The sequence below is a fragment of the Aulostomus chinensis genome, chromosome 7, assembly GCF_037954235.1.
Source record: "Aulostomus chinensis isolate RoL2024-O1b breed Wild chromosome 7, RoL_Achi_v1.0, whole genome shotgun sequence".
NCBI classification, from domain to species: Eukaryota; Metazoa; Chordata; class Actinopteri; order Syngnathiformes; family Aulostomidae; genus Aulostomus; species Aulostomus chinensis.
In genome coordinates this window covers 3,778,578-3,797,500 of record NC_141326.1, presented here as the reverse complement: position 1 = coordinate 3,797,500, position 18,923 = coordinate 3,778,578, and the positions used below count along the sequence as shown (strand labels likewise).

At 42.6% G+C, this 18,923-nt stretch overlaps 1 protein-coding gene across 1 annotated transcript in view; it reads right to left on the bottom strand.

The window, feature by feature from the left end:
* The window catches only part of cecr2 (CECR2 histone acetyl-lysine reader), a 42,910-nt gene that overhangs the window by 10,795 nt on the left and 13,192 nt on the right, over positions 1-18,923 (bottom strand). Inside the window, exons 2-8 of the mRNA XM_086208199.1 lie at positions 12,012-12,106; positions 8,987-9,170; positions 8,047-8,174; positions 7,747-7,830; positions 7,188-7,252; positions 6,920-7,080; positions 92-184 (exon numbers count right to left, since the gene is read on the bottom strand). Of these exons, the coding sequence (XP_086064325.1) occupies positions 92-184; positions 6,920-7,080; positions 7,188-7,252; positions 7,747-7,830; positions 8,047-8,174; positions 8,987-9,170; positions 12,012-12,106 (810 nt within the window). The remainder of the gene's footprint in view (positions 1-91; positions 185-6,919; positions 7,081-7,187; positions 7,253-7,746; positions 7,831-8,046; positions 8,175-8,986; positions 9,171-12,011; positions 12,107-18,923) is intronic.

Here is an 18,923-nt window from a genome sequence, read left to right as displayed (position 1 = left end):
TAGATATCTGACAATTTGTAACTTATATGCAGCTACTGGACTACAGAAGTTGTAAAACTGCAGTCTGAATTAATCAAACAAGCACACACACCTCATCATCATCCTGGTTCATGTGTTTTTCAGAGAATCGTAGCGATGCCCAGACAGAGGTTGGGTGCATGAGCTTCTGGGTCTGTTCCTGCTTCTGAGGACAAGATTGAACAACACCAACAACATAAAAACAATGAAGTCAGGCTCTGCTCTCAACGCCTGTATCTCCAACCCAAATCCAAATTAAAGTCCCGTTGTCAGATTTGAACATTTTTGCCCCCTAAATTGATCAATTGTGTTTTAAGATCTTCACAATCAGGGATCCATTTTAAGATCCATCTACAAACATTACAAACATTATAAACAACAACAACAACGACAAAACAGGATATGAATTACATTTGTGGATATGCCAGTAATGTACACAGTCAACAAACAAGCAATTGAGCCTTCAAGATAGATAGATGGATGGACAACCACACAAAAGCCAACAAACTGAGAGGCCCCGGGGAGTTGTGAAGGAGCAGCTACTTTTGAGAGGTCACTCGCTCTGCTCTCCCCTCCCCCAGTCAACGTCTCTCTGCTGCCAACATTCCCCCACATCTCCCTGGGGGTGACAGCCAAGCTTTACCAGTCAAAAAGTCAACCCCTGTGTATCAGGCAAGAAGTGGGCGTGCTGCTCCACTACACAGTCGGATGATAACAGACACCTACTTTTAATTCAGATGTTCATTCTTTAGTGTTCATCAACAACTACGGTTTAGAATAGCTGGGATCCTAGGGGAGCACGCAGTAACTGAAGAAAACACCAGCCGAAGGACAGCTGTAGCAGCAGAGCCAGTCCACACCAGGGACTGATTTTGCAGCTCATGTCAGAGTTCATCAAGAAAGCAGGACCTAACTGTCAGCATGCTGTACAGAGACAAGATTATGGCAATGTATAAAACAACTGAGTGGTCCAAATGTGTATGTGTAGCTGTATGAAACATGAATGTGAGCAGGTGGAGGAGGAAAAAAGAGGAAGGAAGACGTGGGTGGTGAGTGCGAGTCAGAAAAAGGAATGAAGAGAGAACAAAATAAAGACAGATGTTCCTGATCTGATCTTTCGTGCCCTCCACAGCACCTCTGTCTTCACTTCATCTCTTCGTTGTTCTCATTTGAAAAATTGCTGTATCCAGTGCCTCCACAATTCCTCCTTACATTACCAACAACACAGAATGCCTACCCCCCCTACCCCCATCCAACACACACAAGCTCAAATGCCTCTGGTGTCACCACTTGGGGTCGAGAGAATCCCGCAGCACAACAGAGCTGTCATTCAAGAGGCTCCATCCAGCCTCAAGGTGAGCTCCTGCCTGCTGTCACTGCCCCATGAAATGACTGGTGACAGCAGCCCGAGACACAAGGAGGGAAGAGGGGCTACGCACACTGTATCTTACATGGTTGTATGCACACGTGCACATAAACGCTGACATATTTATGTGAGGTAGCGACACAAGGAAACGCATGCAAGATCATACATGCAGCTTGATGAGAGGAAGGGGGATGACTAGATGGAGCTGAAGATAGGAGGAGTGGCTCTTGGGTTTAAAGTTCATGCAAGACAAGTAAATGCAAACTGAATAAGATTAGCGTTAGCTTAAATGATTCATATATCACAATGACTTTAAATGGAACGACAGCTTCGTACAAGCCGGGTACAGGCCATATGCTCAGACTGCACAGCGCGACAGTGATACGCAAGGATGTCTAGATAATTAGCAAATATGAGTTATCACCTGCTGTGTGAGACAATTGAATTTATTTGCATAAAAGCAGAAAATTGGAGTAAAGCAATTACCTTTCATTAGTTTTATGTTGCTCTCTGATCAAAAGAAGAGACAGAAGTGCGGTGGTGGCGTGCAACGCTTTCAAACATGAGCATGGATGTAATACATGAGTAAATAAAAATCTCTTTAGATAAAACTGTATGTCACTAGTTTGATGATACAAACTACTATCAAAGGAAGTTTTCGATCATTAATCTCAAAGTAGCATATAATTTGACGGCGGTTCCCTTTCTGAAGGCGCTACGTAACATAAGCGTCTTCATAACGTAACATGAGAGCAAAAAAAACAGAACCGGGAGCCAAATTCCATCAGGCTAGGATGAAATAAGCTTGTTTCTGAATGAGGGGCTTCTGATATTGTGAGGACACGGTCTTGGTTTAGAACAGTCAGACACATACCAAGAAACAATAAAAAAAAAAAAACAACTTTGCAAATATGCTGCTGTTTCGCCAGAACTCTTTAACCGCCGCTGCTTGAATCACGTCAGAGAGAATGAAGAGTCTATGAGTGACAGCCACAGAAGCGCAAACGCTGCGAACGGCTTTTACAAGCAGAACATCGTCTTATGAAGACTCACAAACATGGAAGGAGGAAACAGCCGCTACTGCAGCTCACACCTGCAGAGAAGGGCCCCAATTTCCACGGCTGAGAGAGGATGTTTAATGCTGAAAACACTTCACAAGCCTCAGGAGAGGAGGAAATGCCCAAGGTGCTTCACCAAACAACACATCATTGGATTTGATATTTTTACGGCCATATTGAACACAATAGTTTGTTCAACTTTTGATTGCAAATTTGCACAAAAGTAAACTAAAAATCGAATATAAGTAAATAATATTAATTTTTTTTAGCACATTATAGGAAACAATCAAAATAAGCTGTTTTTTTTGGTTATACATGAACAATTTATTCAATGAATTGCTGGTATAAAGCAGAAAATAACGCATATCACCACATGGTGCACTACTGTGATATGGGATTGAACATCAGGGCAGGAGATTTTAGTCATATTGCGGGGCTCTTTTTTAGGCTGCTCCTCCCTTCACATGAGCTGGGCTTATAATGGGTTTATAATAGAACCAAAACCCTGACAACCCAGAGTTCAGACCTGGTGGCAGAGCTTCCGCCTTACACGCTTCTCGACGCGCCCACTAGGGCAGTTACCCTCCCAAAACTCCAAAGACTGTGTCCGTCCCCAGACCACGTCAGTTTATTCACTCCAATTCTACTTGCAGAGGAGTCAATCAGAAAAACCTAATAGAAATTAACACAACCACTAAATTAACTCAAAAGAATATAAAAATTAGATGTGGACTATTAAATATCAGATCTCTGATGCTAAAAACTGAATTAGTGAATGAACTGATATCTGACAACTGTATTGACCTGCTCTGTCTCACTGAACCTGGCTGGTGATGATGAGTGTGTTAGTCTAAATGAATCCAGTCCTCCCAGTCACCTTAACATTCATATTCCTCCAGGCTCTGGCCCAGGAGGGGGCTGTCAACCTTAGTCCCTCCCATACTGATCATTTTATCGATAGTGCAACAGGCACCTTAAGAACACCTTGGGACTCAATTGCCCCACTAAAGAAGAAAAACTATGAATCCAAGGAAACAAGCACGTTGGTACAATTCCGAAACCAGACAGCTGAAACAAAAAACTCAGAAAATGGAGAGAATATGGCGTTCGTCCAAAGTGGAGGACTCACATATAGTCTAGCAAGACAGCCTGTAAGAAAGCCCTTCGTAAAACTAGAGCAGCCTACTACTCGGCACTAATCGAGGAGCAGAAGAACAACCCCAGGTTCCTCTTCAGTACTGTAGCCAGAATGACAGAGAGCCACAGTTCTACTGAACCAAGTATTCCTGTTTCTCTGGGTAGCAAAGATTTCATGGACTTCTTTAATGACAAAATTCTCATTAGAGAGAAAATTCATCTCCTCCTGCCATCTGCCGACAAAATGGCACCTATAGCCTCAGAAGCCTTAGAGGCAGCTGTCGGACCAGACATACACTTTGATAGTTTTCTCCCATTTGCCTTCATGAGCTTAGTTCAATCATTTCCTCCTCTAAACCGTCCACCTGTCTTCGAGACCCCATCCCAACTAAGCTGCTCAAAGACTCTCGACCCCTCATTAGCACCTCCCTCTTAGGTATGATCAATGTGTCGCTGTTACCTGGTTACGTCCCACAGTCCTTTAAAGTAGCAGGAATTAGACCACTTCTCAAAAAAGCAACCCTGGATCCAGAAGTTTTGGCCAACTACTCAAATCTTCCTTTTCTCTCCAAAATTCTGGAGAAAGCAGTTGCTAAACAACTCTGACTTCTCCATAGCAACAGCTCATTAGAGGATTTCCAGTCAGGTTTCAGGTTCATCATAGCACAGAAACAGCACTAGACAAAGTTACCAGTGACCTCTGGTACCAGATGAGGGACTGGTCTCTGTGCTGGTCCTATTAGATTTTAGTGCAGCTTTCAATACTACTGACTAATATATCCTTTAACAAAGACTGGAACCTGTCATTGGTATTAAAGGAACTGCACTAAACTGGTTTAGGTCATATTTACTAGGTCGATCTCAGTTTGTATTGACTAATGATAAACCCTCGGAAACCACTGCAGTCAGTTCTGGTGTTCCACAAGGCTCTGTGCTTGGACCAGTCCTCTTCACTCTGTATCTGTTTCCACTAGATCACATAATAAGGATACACTCAATTGATTTTCACAGTTATGCAGACGACACACTGCTGTGCTTATCAATGCATCCACATGAAACAAACCAGCTGACTAAACTGGAGGCCTGTCTAAAGGAGATAAAAAAACATGGATGACTCATAATTTCCTTTTATTTAACTCTGATAAAACTGAAGTTATTGTCCTGGGCCCAGAACACCTTAGAAACACCCCATCTAATGAGATAGGTACCCTGGATGGCATCATCCTGGCCCCCAGCACTACTGTAAGGAACCTTGGAGTTCTCTTCGATCAGGATCTGTCCTTTAACTCCCACATTAAGCAAATTTCTAGGACTGCTTTCTTTCATTTATGTAACATCCCTAAGATCAGACACATCCTGTCTCAAAAGGATGCAGAAAAACTAGTCCATGCCTTTGTCACTTCCAGGCTGGATTACTGCAATTCCCTCCTATCAGGCAGCACCAGTAAGTCCCTAAAGACTCTCCAGCTGGTCCAAAATGCTGCTGCCTGCGTGTTGACGAGAACTAGTAGAAGAGACCATGTCTCTCCTGTACTGGCTTCTCTGCATGGCTCCCTGTCAAATTCAGAATAGAATTCAAAATTCTCCTTCTAACATACAAAGCCCTCAACCATCAGGCACCTTCATATCTGACAGAGCTCATAGTCCTCTATTATTGTGCGAGAACCCTTCGCTCCCAGGATGCAGGGTTCCTGCTGGTTCCTAGAGTTCTAACAGTAGAATGGGAGCCAGAGCCTTCAGCTATCAGGCTCCCCTCCTGTGGAACCGTCTCCCAGTTTCAGTCCAGGACCCAGACCCCCTCTCTATGTTTAAAAGCAGACTTAAACCTTCCTTGTTGATCAGGCTTATAGTTAGGGCTGCTTAGGCTGGCCCTTAGATATGCTGCTATAGGCTTAGGCAGCTGGGGGATCTCCCATGATGCACTGGGCTTCTCTCTCCTCCTCTCTGTCCTCCTATGTTTGTCATACATAAATCATACTCATATGTATTACTAACTAATCTCCTTCTCCGGAGCCTTCAGGCTCCCGACATCCCAGAACCCGGGTGCTGCTGGAGGAGGCTGCAGACCTGAAGAGGCTCAAGCTGCCACCTGTAGCACCACCTGCTCACGTCCCTGTCTGTCTATCACTCTCTTCCCTTTTTCCTCTCTCTTTATCGGTCCCTCTCTTTCCTTCTCCATCGTCCATCTTTGTCTCTGCTCCACTCTCCTGCTCTCTTTCCCCCCAACCAGTCAAAGCAGAAGGCCGTCCCCACTGATCCTGGATCTGCTCCACGTTCCTGCCTGTTAAAAGGAAGGTTTTCATTGCTGCTGTTGCAGGATGTGCTTGCTGATGGAGAATTGCTGGGTGTAAATTCATTGAAGAAGTGTGGTACTAAACCTGCTCTACTTGTAAAGTGTCATGACATAACTTTTGTTGTGATTTGGCGCAATACAAATAAAATTGATTTGACTTGGGCTTTGCCTGTTGCTTTCATTACAGAGAGCGCATGTTTTACCAATACACAACACTGACAAGGGCCACAGACAGGAGTGTTTGACTGCCGAGCACAAGTTGAGAACGAGCGATACAGCTGAGTGTACAGTGATGAAGGACAAGACCATATTCATCCGCTGACAGTTGAAAGTGAATGACCTCTTTGCCGACATCAAACTGCCAGCAGGCTTCTTTACCTCACAGTTGATGATGATGGAGGATGGCTGCGAGGGTTTCTATAGCAACCGTCAGTGGTGGTTATATATCACAAGACTGGATGGATGCTTCCATCTTTATAGAAACAGGTGAAAAGGCAGGGACCTACTCCAAGGCTGATTGGATGTGATGTAACCAATTAAAGAAACATATTCCACAGTCACTACAGTGGGTGGATCATCTAATACAATGGAAGATGCCATCGCTGACTCTTGCTTGCTATGAACAGGTTATTAAGTATACATAGAGTCTCCCCCACAGTACCACACACTACATTCTACTATGAACATGAAACCAAGACTGGAGCTTCCCTCCTCTCATTCTACCAAGCTAGCTGTTGTTCTCTGCAGTCATGTTGTCAGTTGATGGTCCAAGGTTTGAGGCCACGTGAGTGACCTGAATGAAGACATGTAGAGGCCAACATCCATCATTCCATCTGTCTTCCTACCATTGACCCACTGAGAATGATGGGAGTCTTAATCATTCATGCAACATTACTAAATCATTTCTGAACTAATTACATGAATATCTGCTAGGTGACATGTCATATGGAGAAACTGACAACTAAAGAAACAAAGACAAAAGACACACACAAGATATTGTGAGCTGTTGTCATGGTAACAAATGGGACTGCCTTGCTGCTGTCCAACCTTGTGTTCAATCATGGTGCTGATCTCAGGCAGAAAATTCTGGCTGATGACGCGGTAAAGGTGGCGGTCCTGCGGGGAGGTTTTGTCCTTGATACTTTCTGCCAAACCGACCCACTGCTCCTCTGTATCACACACAAGGGACCAAGCGCCTCGCTTATGGTCTGGTAGAAGCAAAGAGCACATGTTTACATAATGATACAAAGTAAATGGAGGGAACATTAATGCACAGATAATTTAATTATATGTAATATAACTAAAATGTTTTCACCTGTAGCAGGAGGTAGATCATCCAGTCCATTCTCCATACTCCCCTCACTTTCCACCTCAACCTCACTGACAGACAAAAACAAATTTGACTCCCAAGTTAATTCAAAATAAAAATCGTTCTGTAAGACTAGAGATACTGTAATTAAAAAAAAAAAAAAACAATCCAGCAGAGCCATTTGAAATGTCACATCTGGTCAGAATGTGTTTGGAAATTTCAACTACTAAATGTGTTGACAACATCATCAACTGATACATCTCAGATCTCAAATGCGGCGAGAGACCGACAGAGCAAAGAACATAGCAACTTGAGGAGCCTTAATTTCACCAATTATACAATGAAATGCTCTTCACGGTGTTTCATAACTTTTGTATTTTGTTTTACCTGTGACTGTACAAAGCCAGAATAATGACCTTGACAGACCACATGGCAACAAACAGCCCACTGCTATGACACTTAAATGCATGTTTTCTTTTGACATTACTAGCACATCTGTGCAACACATGCACAACTCCACATCTGCTGCACTCCTCTCTGCACTAACAAGAAGAGCTGTTTCCACCTGGAGTGAGGGTCTTCCAATCGTTTCTTCTTTGGTGGTCTTCCCCTTTTCTTTTTCTCTGGTAAAGTCAGCTCAGGGGTTTCACTGTAAGGAGGCCGAAATGAAACAGAAAGTATGTCTTAAAAATTCTGTCCTCAAGAAAGGTAATTAGCAGTGGAAGGGCTCTAAAATTAACCTTTAACAGGCCCATAAAAAAGGGTCAAATTACTACCGCGGGAGGACAACTAACATAGATATGAGTTAAGCACAGAAAACCTGCCCACATGCCTTTGCTGTCAAAGAGAATTCACTTGTATTTACCCAATTTTCTCTGCTTTCCTCTTCAGCGGCTCTTCTTTGTACATGCGAGTGCCGTAAAAGTACCAGTAGAGGGCTCCGTTTCCATCCTGCCCCAGCGGCTCTACCCTCAGACTGTCTGCATCCAGACCCTGGTGGGGGTGGGCACATTACACCTTTTAAATCATGTGGAGGAGTGTGTTTTTAAATCATCAGTCATTAGTGGATGATGTCATTCAGACCTCTCAGCCTTCCTGGCAGTGAATCATGAAGCACTGTCAGTATCTTATGTATTTATGAAATGAAAAAATTGTAATCTGCATTGCACAAACAACAGAAAAAATTAAAATGGTATACAGATTACCAGTTAAATCTAAAAATAAATAAATAAAATTACAGATTAGCTTAAAGAAAGCGCAAATGTTTCCCAATGTTGTGAAACCACAAAGAGGAGTGAAAAAACAAGTCAGGCTACCTGTGAAGAATTCCATTCGTATCGTTAACATTCGGTTACAAAAGTAAGCATCTGAAAATCCTATGACTCGTCCTCAGACTTCAGTTAACAACTCCAGTCGTGTTATGAGAGACTAAAAAAAAAGAAAATGAAAACTCTGGTGGTGAAACTCACTGACCAACTAGACTCTGGTGCTTTCATTCTGTACCAAAAACATGACTTTATCAACACAGGAATGTCCCCATGCTGAAATAAATATAAATATAATGTCTATTCTGTAATTAGTGAAAAGAAAAGTAGTAGCAACTAAAGTACTTAAGTATATAGTGCTTGTGTCAGTCAATTGTTTAAGAGGTGTTTATTCTTACTAATGGTCATTTTGGTTGCTGCAACTGAGGGCAGCACACTGGTCTCTCTCATACTTCATCACCTAAATTTGTATAAATGTGATAGTTTAGGAGGCATATCCTTGGCGTGTGAGCGTGTGTTTCCTGGCCATGGGTGGAGTACCTTCAGCAGGTCAAAGACATCAGCAGCATCCAGACGGTAGTCACAGAGCCGATGCAGCAGCTCCACCTGAGTGCGAGGAGGGAGATTCTCAAAGGGGCCCTCTCGAAGTGGGTTGGGCTTGCCCTCCTCCAGTTCCCACCTGTAGCTGATGATGTCATCCAGGTAACTACTGAATGCCTGGGGGCTGAAGTAAAGAGTGAAGAAAGAGAGTTAAGAGATCCACATCTCCTATATCAGATACAATATTATTTGGTATAAAGCAGCTTCACAAATTCACTGGAAACTTAAAAATTCAAACCTGAAACCTATGTGCACTATTTTTTGGTCTTGTTATCTAATGAAATAACCAGAGATGTCTTTTTTTGTTCCTGTCATATTCCTTTAACCAGTCATTGTTTATTGCACCACTTGAGTCTTAACAACACAATCAGTGACTCGGGTACAGAATCGATCTTTCGCCATCTTTTTCCTCTTCCTGGGTAAAATGTTATCACAATCTTAAGTTTCAAAAAAGTTCAGACCACAAAATTTAAACACATGTCTTTCTTATCTAAAATCTGAATTTGGATGTTTACATATTTTACTGGATATAAAAGTCCAAAAGGGACATCGGTTCTGTGTTTAATACACGTCATAACAGAATAAAACATTTCTGAGTCCAAGTGTTTTTTATCGTCCACTGAGATCTGCCAGTGCAGACACATGCAACCGATTCAACTGCTGATGCTGCTCTTTGAAAGGGACACATTATGAAGTCAACGTGTTTCTATGATGACGAGCACACCATTGTCAAATATAACTCTGGAGACAAACAGCCCAAACTACCACAGTGGATGTAGAGATAGTAGAGGTGGGGCTGAAAAACACATACGTGCTGGTTCCGGTTCAGGTCTAGCCGATTAATCTGTACCCTTCAGTTCCAACTGAGATGAACAGAACAAGAGCTTGGGGCTGGGGTGACCATCTATGCAACAGCACAGAGAAAGAGGGACAGAAAAAATGGCTTATCTTGAAAGAGCAGTGTGCACTTTTCACACAGCTGTAGGCTGCCCCCTCCTCGCCAGCCCATCTCTCTCCTCCTTTCTGTCCCTTGTTCTCTTCAGCATCCTCCCTCCCTCCTTTCCCCCGCTCCGGCAGAGCGTTTAACGCGTGCGGATGAAAAGGGCAGCTCAGTGAAAGGCCAGTGCTGAGCAGCCACCCCCAGGATGCCAGCGCCTGTCCAGTCCAATAAAGCAGGTTGTCCTCCCATTACCAGTTGCCTGGCTGGAGAAACGGGATCAGCCTTGCCCCTCTGCTTATCAGCTCAGTGGTACCTCTATGCTACGAGCTGACGCTGGGCGAGAGTAAAGGATGTTTAGAGGTGAGCCCCATCAGAAACTACTCACATCTCTGGCTTTGATTCACAACCTGAGTTTTGAGGAGAGAAAAGTTTCAGTGGAAATGCTATTTTTATACCCCAGTTGCGGTGCAACATCATTTCGTCAGAGACCTTGAGTCAACATAGGGCGAGAGAAGTCTGACTCTTCAGCGAGTCACTGCGGTGCTGACTCACTTCCTACGAGTCTCCTGGGTGCTATGACTATACTGAGGTGGATGGAAATGCTGGTTTGTCTTGGCATCTTCAAACGAAGAAAAATATTCATTGATTCTTTTCCACGAGGCCTCTAGTGTTGAAGTTTAAAAGGTGCGTAGGATTCAGCTCTTTGTCATGTTAATTTAGACAAAGGTTACACAAATCATAATTTCTTTTCAGGCGGAAAAAAAGACTTAAAAACTAAATGTCTTTTTTAACAAAACAAAATGAAAACATAGTTTTAATAAGTATCCAGTAACTGTCATGTTACTGTTTATGGTTGATCAGATATTTCACATTTAAATGAACAGTATTCCCAATTTTAAATTCTCTTATGAAGTGAAAGTGATCACATAACTACTTCTTTTTAGAAAACATCTTGAACCTAAACTTCACTTGTTGATCAGAAAAATTATTTTGTAGGAAATAAAAGATTCATTTGTTCTCAGAATAAGGTAGATGTGTCAGAGCTGTATCTGATGTCTTTTCAAACGATTCCAAGCGCTGTTGGATGTTCTGCTTACTCCTGTATGCAAGTAGTTTAAGTTCAGTGACATCAGGGATTGCAGCCTATATTTCCAAGGGAGATTTCATCTTGGAACTGAAACCATAGTGCCAAGAAGGGAAATACCCACCATCACTTCACCGTCATCTACAACTGTTAAACTGAAGCTGTGTTTACCTCCATCTAGCTTTCTGGTTTCATACAACTTGTACTTTCTGTGACTCACAATCTCCTGCATCTGACTACAGGATGCCATCTCACAAATCTTGCACTGACATGACATCATACTCACATGAGATTTCTTTACATCAACTGCCAGGAGGTTTCTACTACTCTATGTCCGATGCCTAGACTATATGATTTGAATTCTGGTTTTCAACCAAGGACTCATACACCTTTGCCTCATGAACATCTCATCACTTTCCAAGCATCTCAAGTTACATTACATCTCTTAGCATCGAAATTTATTGAGACCAAGTCACAGCATGATTTTATTCTATGGTGTTCCTCACAGTCTAATACCTCCATTGGACTGAAATTTTAGTGATCTAATAAGTTCAGTGCCAGCCACAATGAGGGACATGGTTCTAAAAACCTGGTTAAGACATCAGTGCTGAGTGTAGGATGAAACCCCTCCTGAATCAACCAAGGCTGCCAACAAGGCAGTTCAACCGCATCAGGAGCATTTTGTGACGCATTCCTCCTGGTTTGTTAGTAGATTTAGGATGCAGCAGCGGTCACACAGTGAGATGGTTATCCTAGATTTCTGATGCCATCAGATTTTTTATTCCCAAATTTCTTCAGTTGGAAGACCGTGATAATGGACGTCTTTGAACTTTTGTCACGGTGTGATGTTGGACCACCGAGCCATGACCAGAGATCATGCCACTTGTTCATCTTTCGTCTGACAGATGATTCCAGCATCCATAAGAACCCTGCATACTTACGTGATGTCATTGCGCTGGTAGCATCCCTGCAACAGACAAGCAATGAGGTCCCCAAGGAAGTCCAAGTCCTGCTCTGACAGGGCTTTCTCCAGCTCCTAGACATACACACAAAAGTAGAGAGGACAGGTAAATCCAGCTATCCAGACACAAAGGTAAGGAACTCTGCAAGTTCCTCATAGTTACAGACACAGGACAGAGGTGCACAACGGATATAGTAAAGGCGAATTAAGGTTGCCATAGCTCAGTGTCAGAAAGAAAGAACAGAGTTCCACATAGCATCTTTATCAAAAGAGAAAAGCCTAATGGGGGGTGAAACATTTTTGATGCAGTTGTTTAGCTCATTATATAAGAGACCTACATGTCAGCTGTGTGATGCATCATAAGATTTGGTAGCCGTGAGTTGAGTGTTGGGATCAGTGCGAGGTATGCTGGCAGACAGCAGGAGGGATGATTTCCAAGTTGCTCTGCCAGTGGTGGTTTGGCTGATGCGGAGGTTCAAGGCAAGCCATGATACCACTCTTGCATGGCATGACATTTCAGCCAGTGAGTTTTTATAAAGTGATGTTACTCGGCAGAGCAAAGTCACAAAAGGTCTCAGGGCATCAAGGAGAGGTGGCGAGCAGCAGGTGTTAGGAGCTGCACCACAGCCATGCCCCCTCCTCTTCCCTGACCAATGGAGGCACAGCACCCCCAATAGCTTCCCAGGATGCAATTCTCAACCCAAAGACACCCAGCAGCTCTGGAGTAGCGCAGGATAGAGGGAGGGAACAAGAGGCTGAGGGCATGAATGCACAATATGCCAGCAGCCAAGTGGGCTTTTCACCAAGTAGGTTGTAAAGCAGCTCATTCAGGATGACGTCTAACCAGTCACTTTACAGGACATATACACGCAATGACGATTTATCACTCATGGTCCCTGCACTCTGACCAACAGAACAGGGGCCAAACCTGGTCTTGCCCTCTTGCTCTTTTCAGAAGGAAAAAATGTCCATTACTTAGAACAAGTGTGCATGTTTGTTTCCTCGACTCATGTCTCTTCAGCCTGACTCTGTTTGGAGAAGCCTAGTAATGCTTAGAGTCCCAGAGTGTGCACACCTCCTGGGCATGGAGAGCAACAGCAGCCAGAAGTCAACAGTCAATGCAGTGAGACATAGAAGGGGAGGAGGGAAGGGAAGGGAAGGGAAGGGAAGGGAAGGGAAGGGAAGGGAAAGGAAGGGTGAAAGAAGTTGAAAAACAGGATGAGATGAGTGTTTCTGCTAGAGGACAGAAAAGAGATTCATAAAAGTTGAGTTTGCTCTTCAGGCTTCTACAGAATTATAACCAGGAATGTGAGTTTGGCATATTTAATATTTGAGTATTCTCAGATTATAGATTCGACTGTCACAGTGGAGTAATAAGACAGACCGATGAATCGAGAAAAATACAAGGCTGAACCAGAGTAGCTGAGGCTATAGGCTTTTAGCTTGGAGGGCAGGAGCAACAGTACTACACTAGCAGAAGTAAGACATCACACTCAATAACAGTTCTCTAAATTTTCATGTTAACAATACAACCACAAGTGGACAGACACACACACACAAGGGCTCAGAACAAGATTTCATCCTAGTAGGTAGGGTATGCAACACATGGCATCGTAAGAAATCGAAAGGACATTTTTTGATTATATCCTGTAAAAACAAGTGTTGATTTCTCCAGTTTTACTGTTTTTTTGTTTGACATGTTCTGAGGAAAAGAGGCCAAAGAGCCAAAGTGATCATGGCACCAGGTGTCACTGGCAAGTGCAACACAATCAGGTTTTGTATTTGTGTTGCAGGGTTATATAATGATAGTGATAACAATGATCGGGTGAGCGATGACCTCACTTCTTGTTACATTTATGTGAGTGAAAATGTTCTCAATCCCCAAATTGTTCATTTGATCTGCAATCATGTGCATATTTCCAGGATGCCCGTCTCAACTACTAGATTGTGTAAGGGGTTAATCCACAAACTCGGAGTGGGAGGACAACGCAGGTGTCACTGCAGTTTCCACCTGATCCAGTTGTCATTTTGTAATCCAGAGCCCACACTGTTCAAACAGCAAATGCACTTTACACTTGGAACCAAACAAAAACAAACACTGGGGCAGGATTTCTCCTGCTTGTACTTGTAACACACATGGACGCACAACAGCACATACATGCAAAATATCACAACTAAAACACTGCAATGTGAAAGATCGCGATGGTATATCACGCCTGCTCCACTGTGGAGTTTGGTAGGTGATCTGCTCACACACTCAAGTCCCATCTACCCTCCAAAACTGCCATCAGCTTTTACAAGCGGGTGCATATTTACTCACTGTTAAGAAAGACGATGTAACTTTATATTTCTGAAAGAATCAGCGTGTCAGAGGCCTTCCAGGAGGTTTATTCATCATATTTTATCTGATTAGGGAGACTGCTGTCAGTATTTGTAAGTTTTTTTAACCTGCAGCCAATTCAGTAGAAAATGTAAGTTACAAACTTGACAAGACAGGAAACTTTCCAGGGGACATATTCGAATGATTAGCTCCTGCATTTTTTTCCCCCACATACAACAAGCTGTTTCTTAAGCAGGACATCACTTGTTACACCAACTTGCAGAAGCCCTCATTTAAATAGTAGGGAGCAATGATTCTGGTGCACCTGGCTATTAGGTGGACAGGTGATTGATTCAGAAATAAATTACAACCCCTTGCTATGTGCCATTCATGATTATGATACATGTAACTAATTTGAATTGGTTTGACATGCTCCACATGAACCTGTGTTAAATAAGGCCCTCTGCTAAGAGTTGACCTGTTGCTCAAGCTAGCACATACTTCTTCACATATCCAGCTGGAGCGCTCAGTCACAGCCATAAACTCTGATCATTCAAGATTAGAAGGTTGTGTGTGTTCAAGCACATTTGCAAAGTATCCTGAGAGATCCTGTGTCACACTCCCTTCTACTTCCTGGTTTCCTGTCAGGCAGCCTTTGGGCCAGAGGGAGCCCATCCATCAGAGACAAACTGCACTTTGATCAGACTTTTAAAAAGCCAGGGGCCGCGGCTGGAACAACCTGGCAGACTGGACTGCTTGCTACAGTATAGCCAAACTGAGCAGAACAGCCTCTGGATTGTGTGTGTGCGTGCGTGTTGATGACGGGCTGCAAGGACACTGCTGCAGCCCAATGTGTCCTGTAGGAAGCTTCCCCTCTATAAGCACGCACACGCACACGCACACACACACTGAAAGGACAACCCTCATGCGTTGGCAATAATCATCGACAGCACAAAACAGGGTTATTCAAAGTCTAACTAAACTAAATAAACACAGTGTAGTACTTTGGCTGCTTCACATTAATGATCAATGGGACTCAAAGATAAGAGAGCTGATACAAAGAGTATGAATCATAAAGCAAGGCTGTCAGATTCATCACCAAGCTACTGCAGTGAACAAAACAGGCTATTCGTATTCACACAAAGGGACAAAGATTAGAGGTGGTGTCAGGCCTTTCGTCAAAAGGTGTGTCACCGCCACGGCTCCTCTGCAGGCCGACTTTCAATCAGCAATTCACCCTGAAGGTATTTGCCACTTCTCACAACCCGATTCCCCTGCTGTTTCTCTCTCGGCTCCTGGCTTAAACTCTTATTCCTGCCCTGCTGTCCAGAGTCTGAGGGCCTCTGAGGCATTCTATTATTCCCCTGACAACACCCACACTCCACTCTCCTCCCCACTCTCCCTCCACACATGTGCCCCTTCTGAGAGTAGAGGAGACTGGCAGTGATTCTCCCAAAATTAGTGTCATGATGAGAAATACATAGAAACACCTTGACAAGACATATTCCAAAAAAAAACTCAGCTGAAAACAAAACCAGTTCTTTTCAGCAGTCTTTCACGCACATGAATGCGTTCAATAGAAATGAGCAGTAGGATTTCCTCCCTGGCATTTGTTCTACTTCTCTTATAACAGGAACAAATTAAACATCACAAACATTTGTGACCTCCCTTTGGAGGCATATTGTGCCTTTCATACACAGCTGTATAAAAATGCACAGAGGGGGAATGTCAGGCAGAAGATTATAGATTCTGTGTCAAAAGTGGTTACTAACAGAATGAAATACATGGATTTTCCCAATACAGGGAGCAGCCTAAAATATGCTTTAACTCAGGGCATCAAATCTAATGAGCTCTAGTGATTCTCTTTTTATGTTAAAGGGAATAATAATAATATAAACAAGCTCTGGAGATGCTCATCTCCTAATACCGGTCACACCTAGCTAAGTCAGACCTTGCATTTCAACTCGAAACTAAGTATTGCTGACAGTGCTTGCTCAGTCCTGCTGCGTTGTGTAAACCACTACTGTCTTAAAATTGGTCATTTTTACCACTGCATCGCACAGTGCAACGTCCAGGCCTTGCACACTGTAGTATTTACCCATTAAAATGTGCAAGTCATACACAATTTATGTATTGTATTCATTTTAAAATTTCAGACACCAAAAATCTATCATTCCTTAAGGCGTGTCACTTTAGAGTCACATGCATGAGACATACAAGTCAAACAGTGTCACATGAAACCGCACTCACAAAACCACACTCATGTCCTGTTTTGTTGTAACACACTCGCAATACTTTCAGATGATCATTCCAAAGTGACTGAACTCAACTGTAGTAGTTGTAGGCCAACTTTAATTTCCTTGAATACTCAACCTTTGCAATGGACCTGCTCGTTTCATTTCATGCATCATTGAACTGTTTTAAAGTTTGACTGACACATTAGTCAATAAATGCTTTTAATTATGACCCAAGACTGCCATACAGTTACGATTCTTTAAGCGATTTACAGTCTCAATTTAAAATCTATGTAACAACACAAACCTACAAACACCATTTTACACTCATACTGCTCCAACTACTATTACCATCATCTAGCGATTAATCATGTTCCGTACTGGGGATGATTTGAGCCACTCCAGGCATGAGTCAAGCTAAACTGAATCTAGAGCAAAAATAATCATGAGCAAACTAAACAGCAGAATTAGAAACACACCTCCTGAAGCCACACATGCAATGTCAAAAAAGCAAGCCAGAAATACAACGACTTTACAAATTTCACACATAAGTAACTTTTAGTCAGTTTCATCAATCCAATGACTTTTGGGAACAACATACACATGTTGATTAAATTCAGGTTCATCACATAAAAAGACAGTTTGATGTAATGTTGAGGTTCAACATTTGTATAATTTAGGAGTGAAAAAAAAAACACAACACTGAATGTAACGCCTTCACACTGCTCAAGCATTTTGTGAATTAAATAAAACACATTCAAGATACAGATATCAATGGGAAGGTCTTATTCTTGAATAAGTTACATGGATGCCAGGAACCACCGTAGTGGAAGCTAATGGAGATCTAAATAAAGAATATAAGAGTTGTAACCCTAACCCATAACTAATTACCGCCACAAATTAGCTCACATTAATGACAGATTAACCCTCAATTAACTAATAACCCTATGATTTACTCTGAACACAGTCTCAACCTACAAAAGTATGCAGCTCGTGCAGTTGAATATTCAGAGACTGAAAGCTACATGTCTGGGCCAATCTTCAATGGATGTAGCAGCTTAGTCCCAACCCCCTGCTACGATTGTTCAAGGCTGTTCGTTGAACCAGTTGTTCCAACGATTAGCAAAGATTGCAATTACATAGAAATCAGCCAGTATTTGCTCTGCAAATAAAAGTATATTGAAGGAAAAGACAAAAGGAGCAAATCTGATTGCATAAAATCAGGCATAAATTCGCACATCCACCAGAACACAAAGCAAAGTGTCAATGGCTCAATAACTGTACAGAAACAGGCAAGTTTTGGAATTCATTTCTTAAGAAGAACTACAAGCTTCTTTCGCAGCACAATCATCTGACCCTGATGCACTACATGCCTCAGCAGCATGGGTTATTTGTTAATTTTGCAGTTAGGGAATAATTTAATCCTCATCATTCCTGTATGACCTGAACAAATTTGTCCTCACCAGTTTTCTAATAGATGTCTATCTGCAGTTATTTTCTGTTAGCACATTTGTCCAAAAAAAGATCCCTTTGGGTAACACACTGGTAACCCTAAATCACATTTATTCAAATAAGCATGATAGAAACCAAACAGTAAAAAGGGCGGAGACTGAGGTGCCTTAAGTGAAGACAAATGTAAGCTTTTCCCTTCCCTCTTTGAATCATCTAAACCTCTACAATATTGAAACTTCAAGATGGACATCTCAGCTCATCCCTTCAGCTTTTCACCATATATAAAGCCTCATAAATCCTCAAGATGAAAATGTCTCAGCCAGAGCTCTTGTAGGAAACTCCCCATTGAGGCAGACGGGTCAAAGACACCACCACTGTTATCTGAGGGTCATCACATATCCATCAATCACACCTTTTCCTCCAAAGTTGAGCTGAACACAGGTCGAAAGCTGCCTAGCATCAAACTTCAATTAACCAATGTCTTGACAGTAAAAAAAAAAAAAAAGGAACAAAAAAGAAAGGCGTGTGTAAGAGTGTGGGCGACCGTGTAATTCTTCTGTGAGGTGAAACTTGTCGCTAAAGCAACAGACAACCAGAGATCCCAGGTCTAACATAGATCCAACTTGTGTTACAGAACTCATGACACGCGTGTCTCTGCAGTATGAAAGAGCTGTAATGATGCCCAGGAGGGTGAAACCGTCTTAGTTTGATATGAGGACCAGAATTTTAAAAGACACATGAATCAACTTGGAGGGGAGAATTTGACTTTTTGAAGAAAGACGACATCAAGGCTAAATTATGTTGAAAACCAACACACCCACCAGACTTCAAGGCAGAGCAGACCCACTGAATGTGCAGATAAAAGTGAAATATGCTTCTCTCAGTG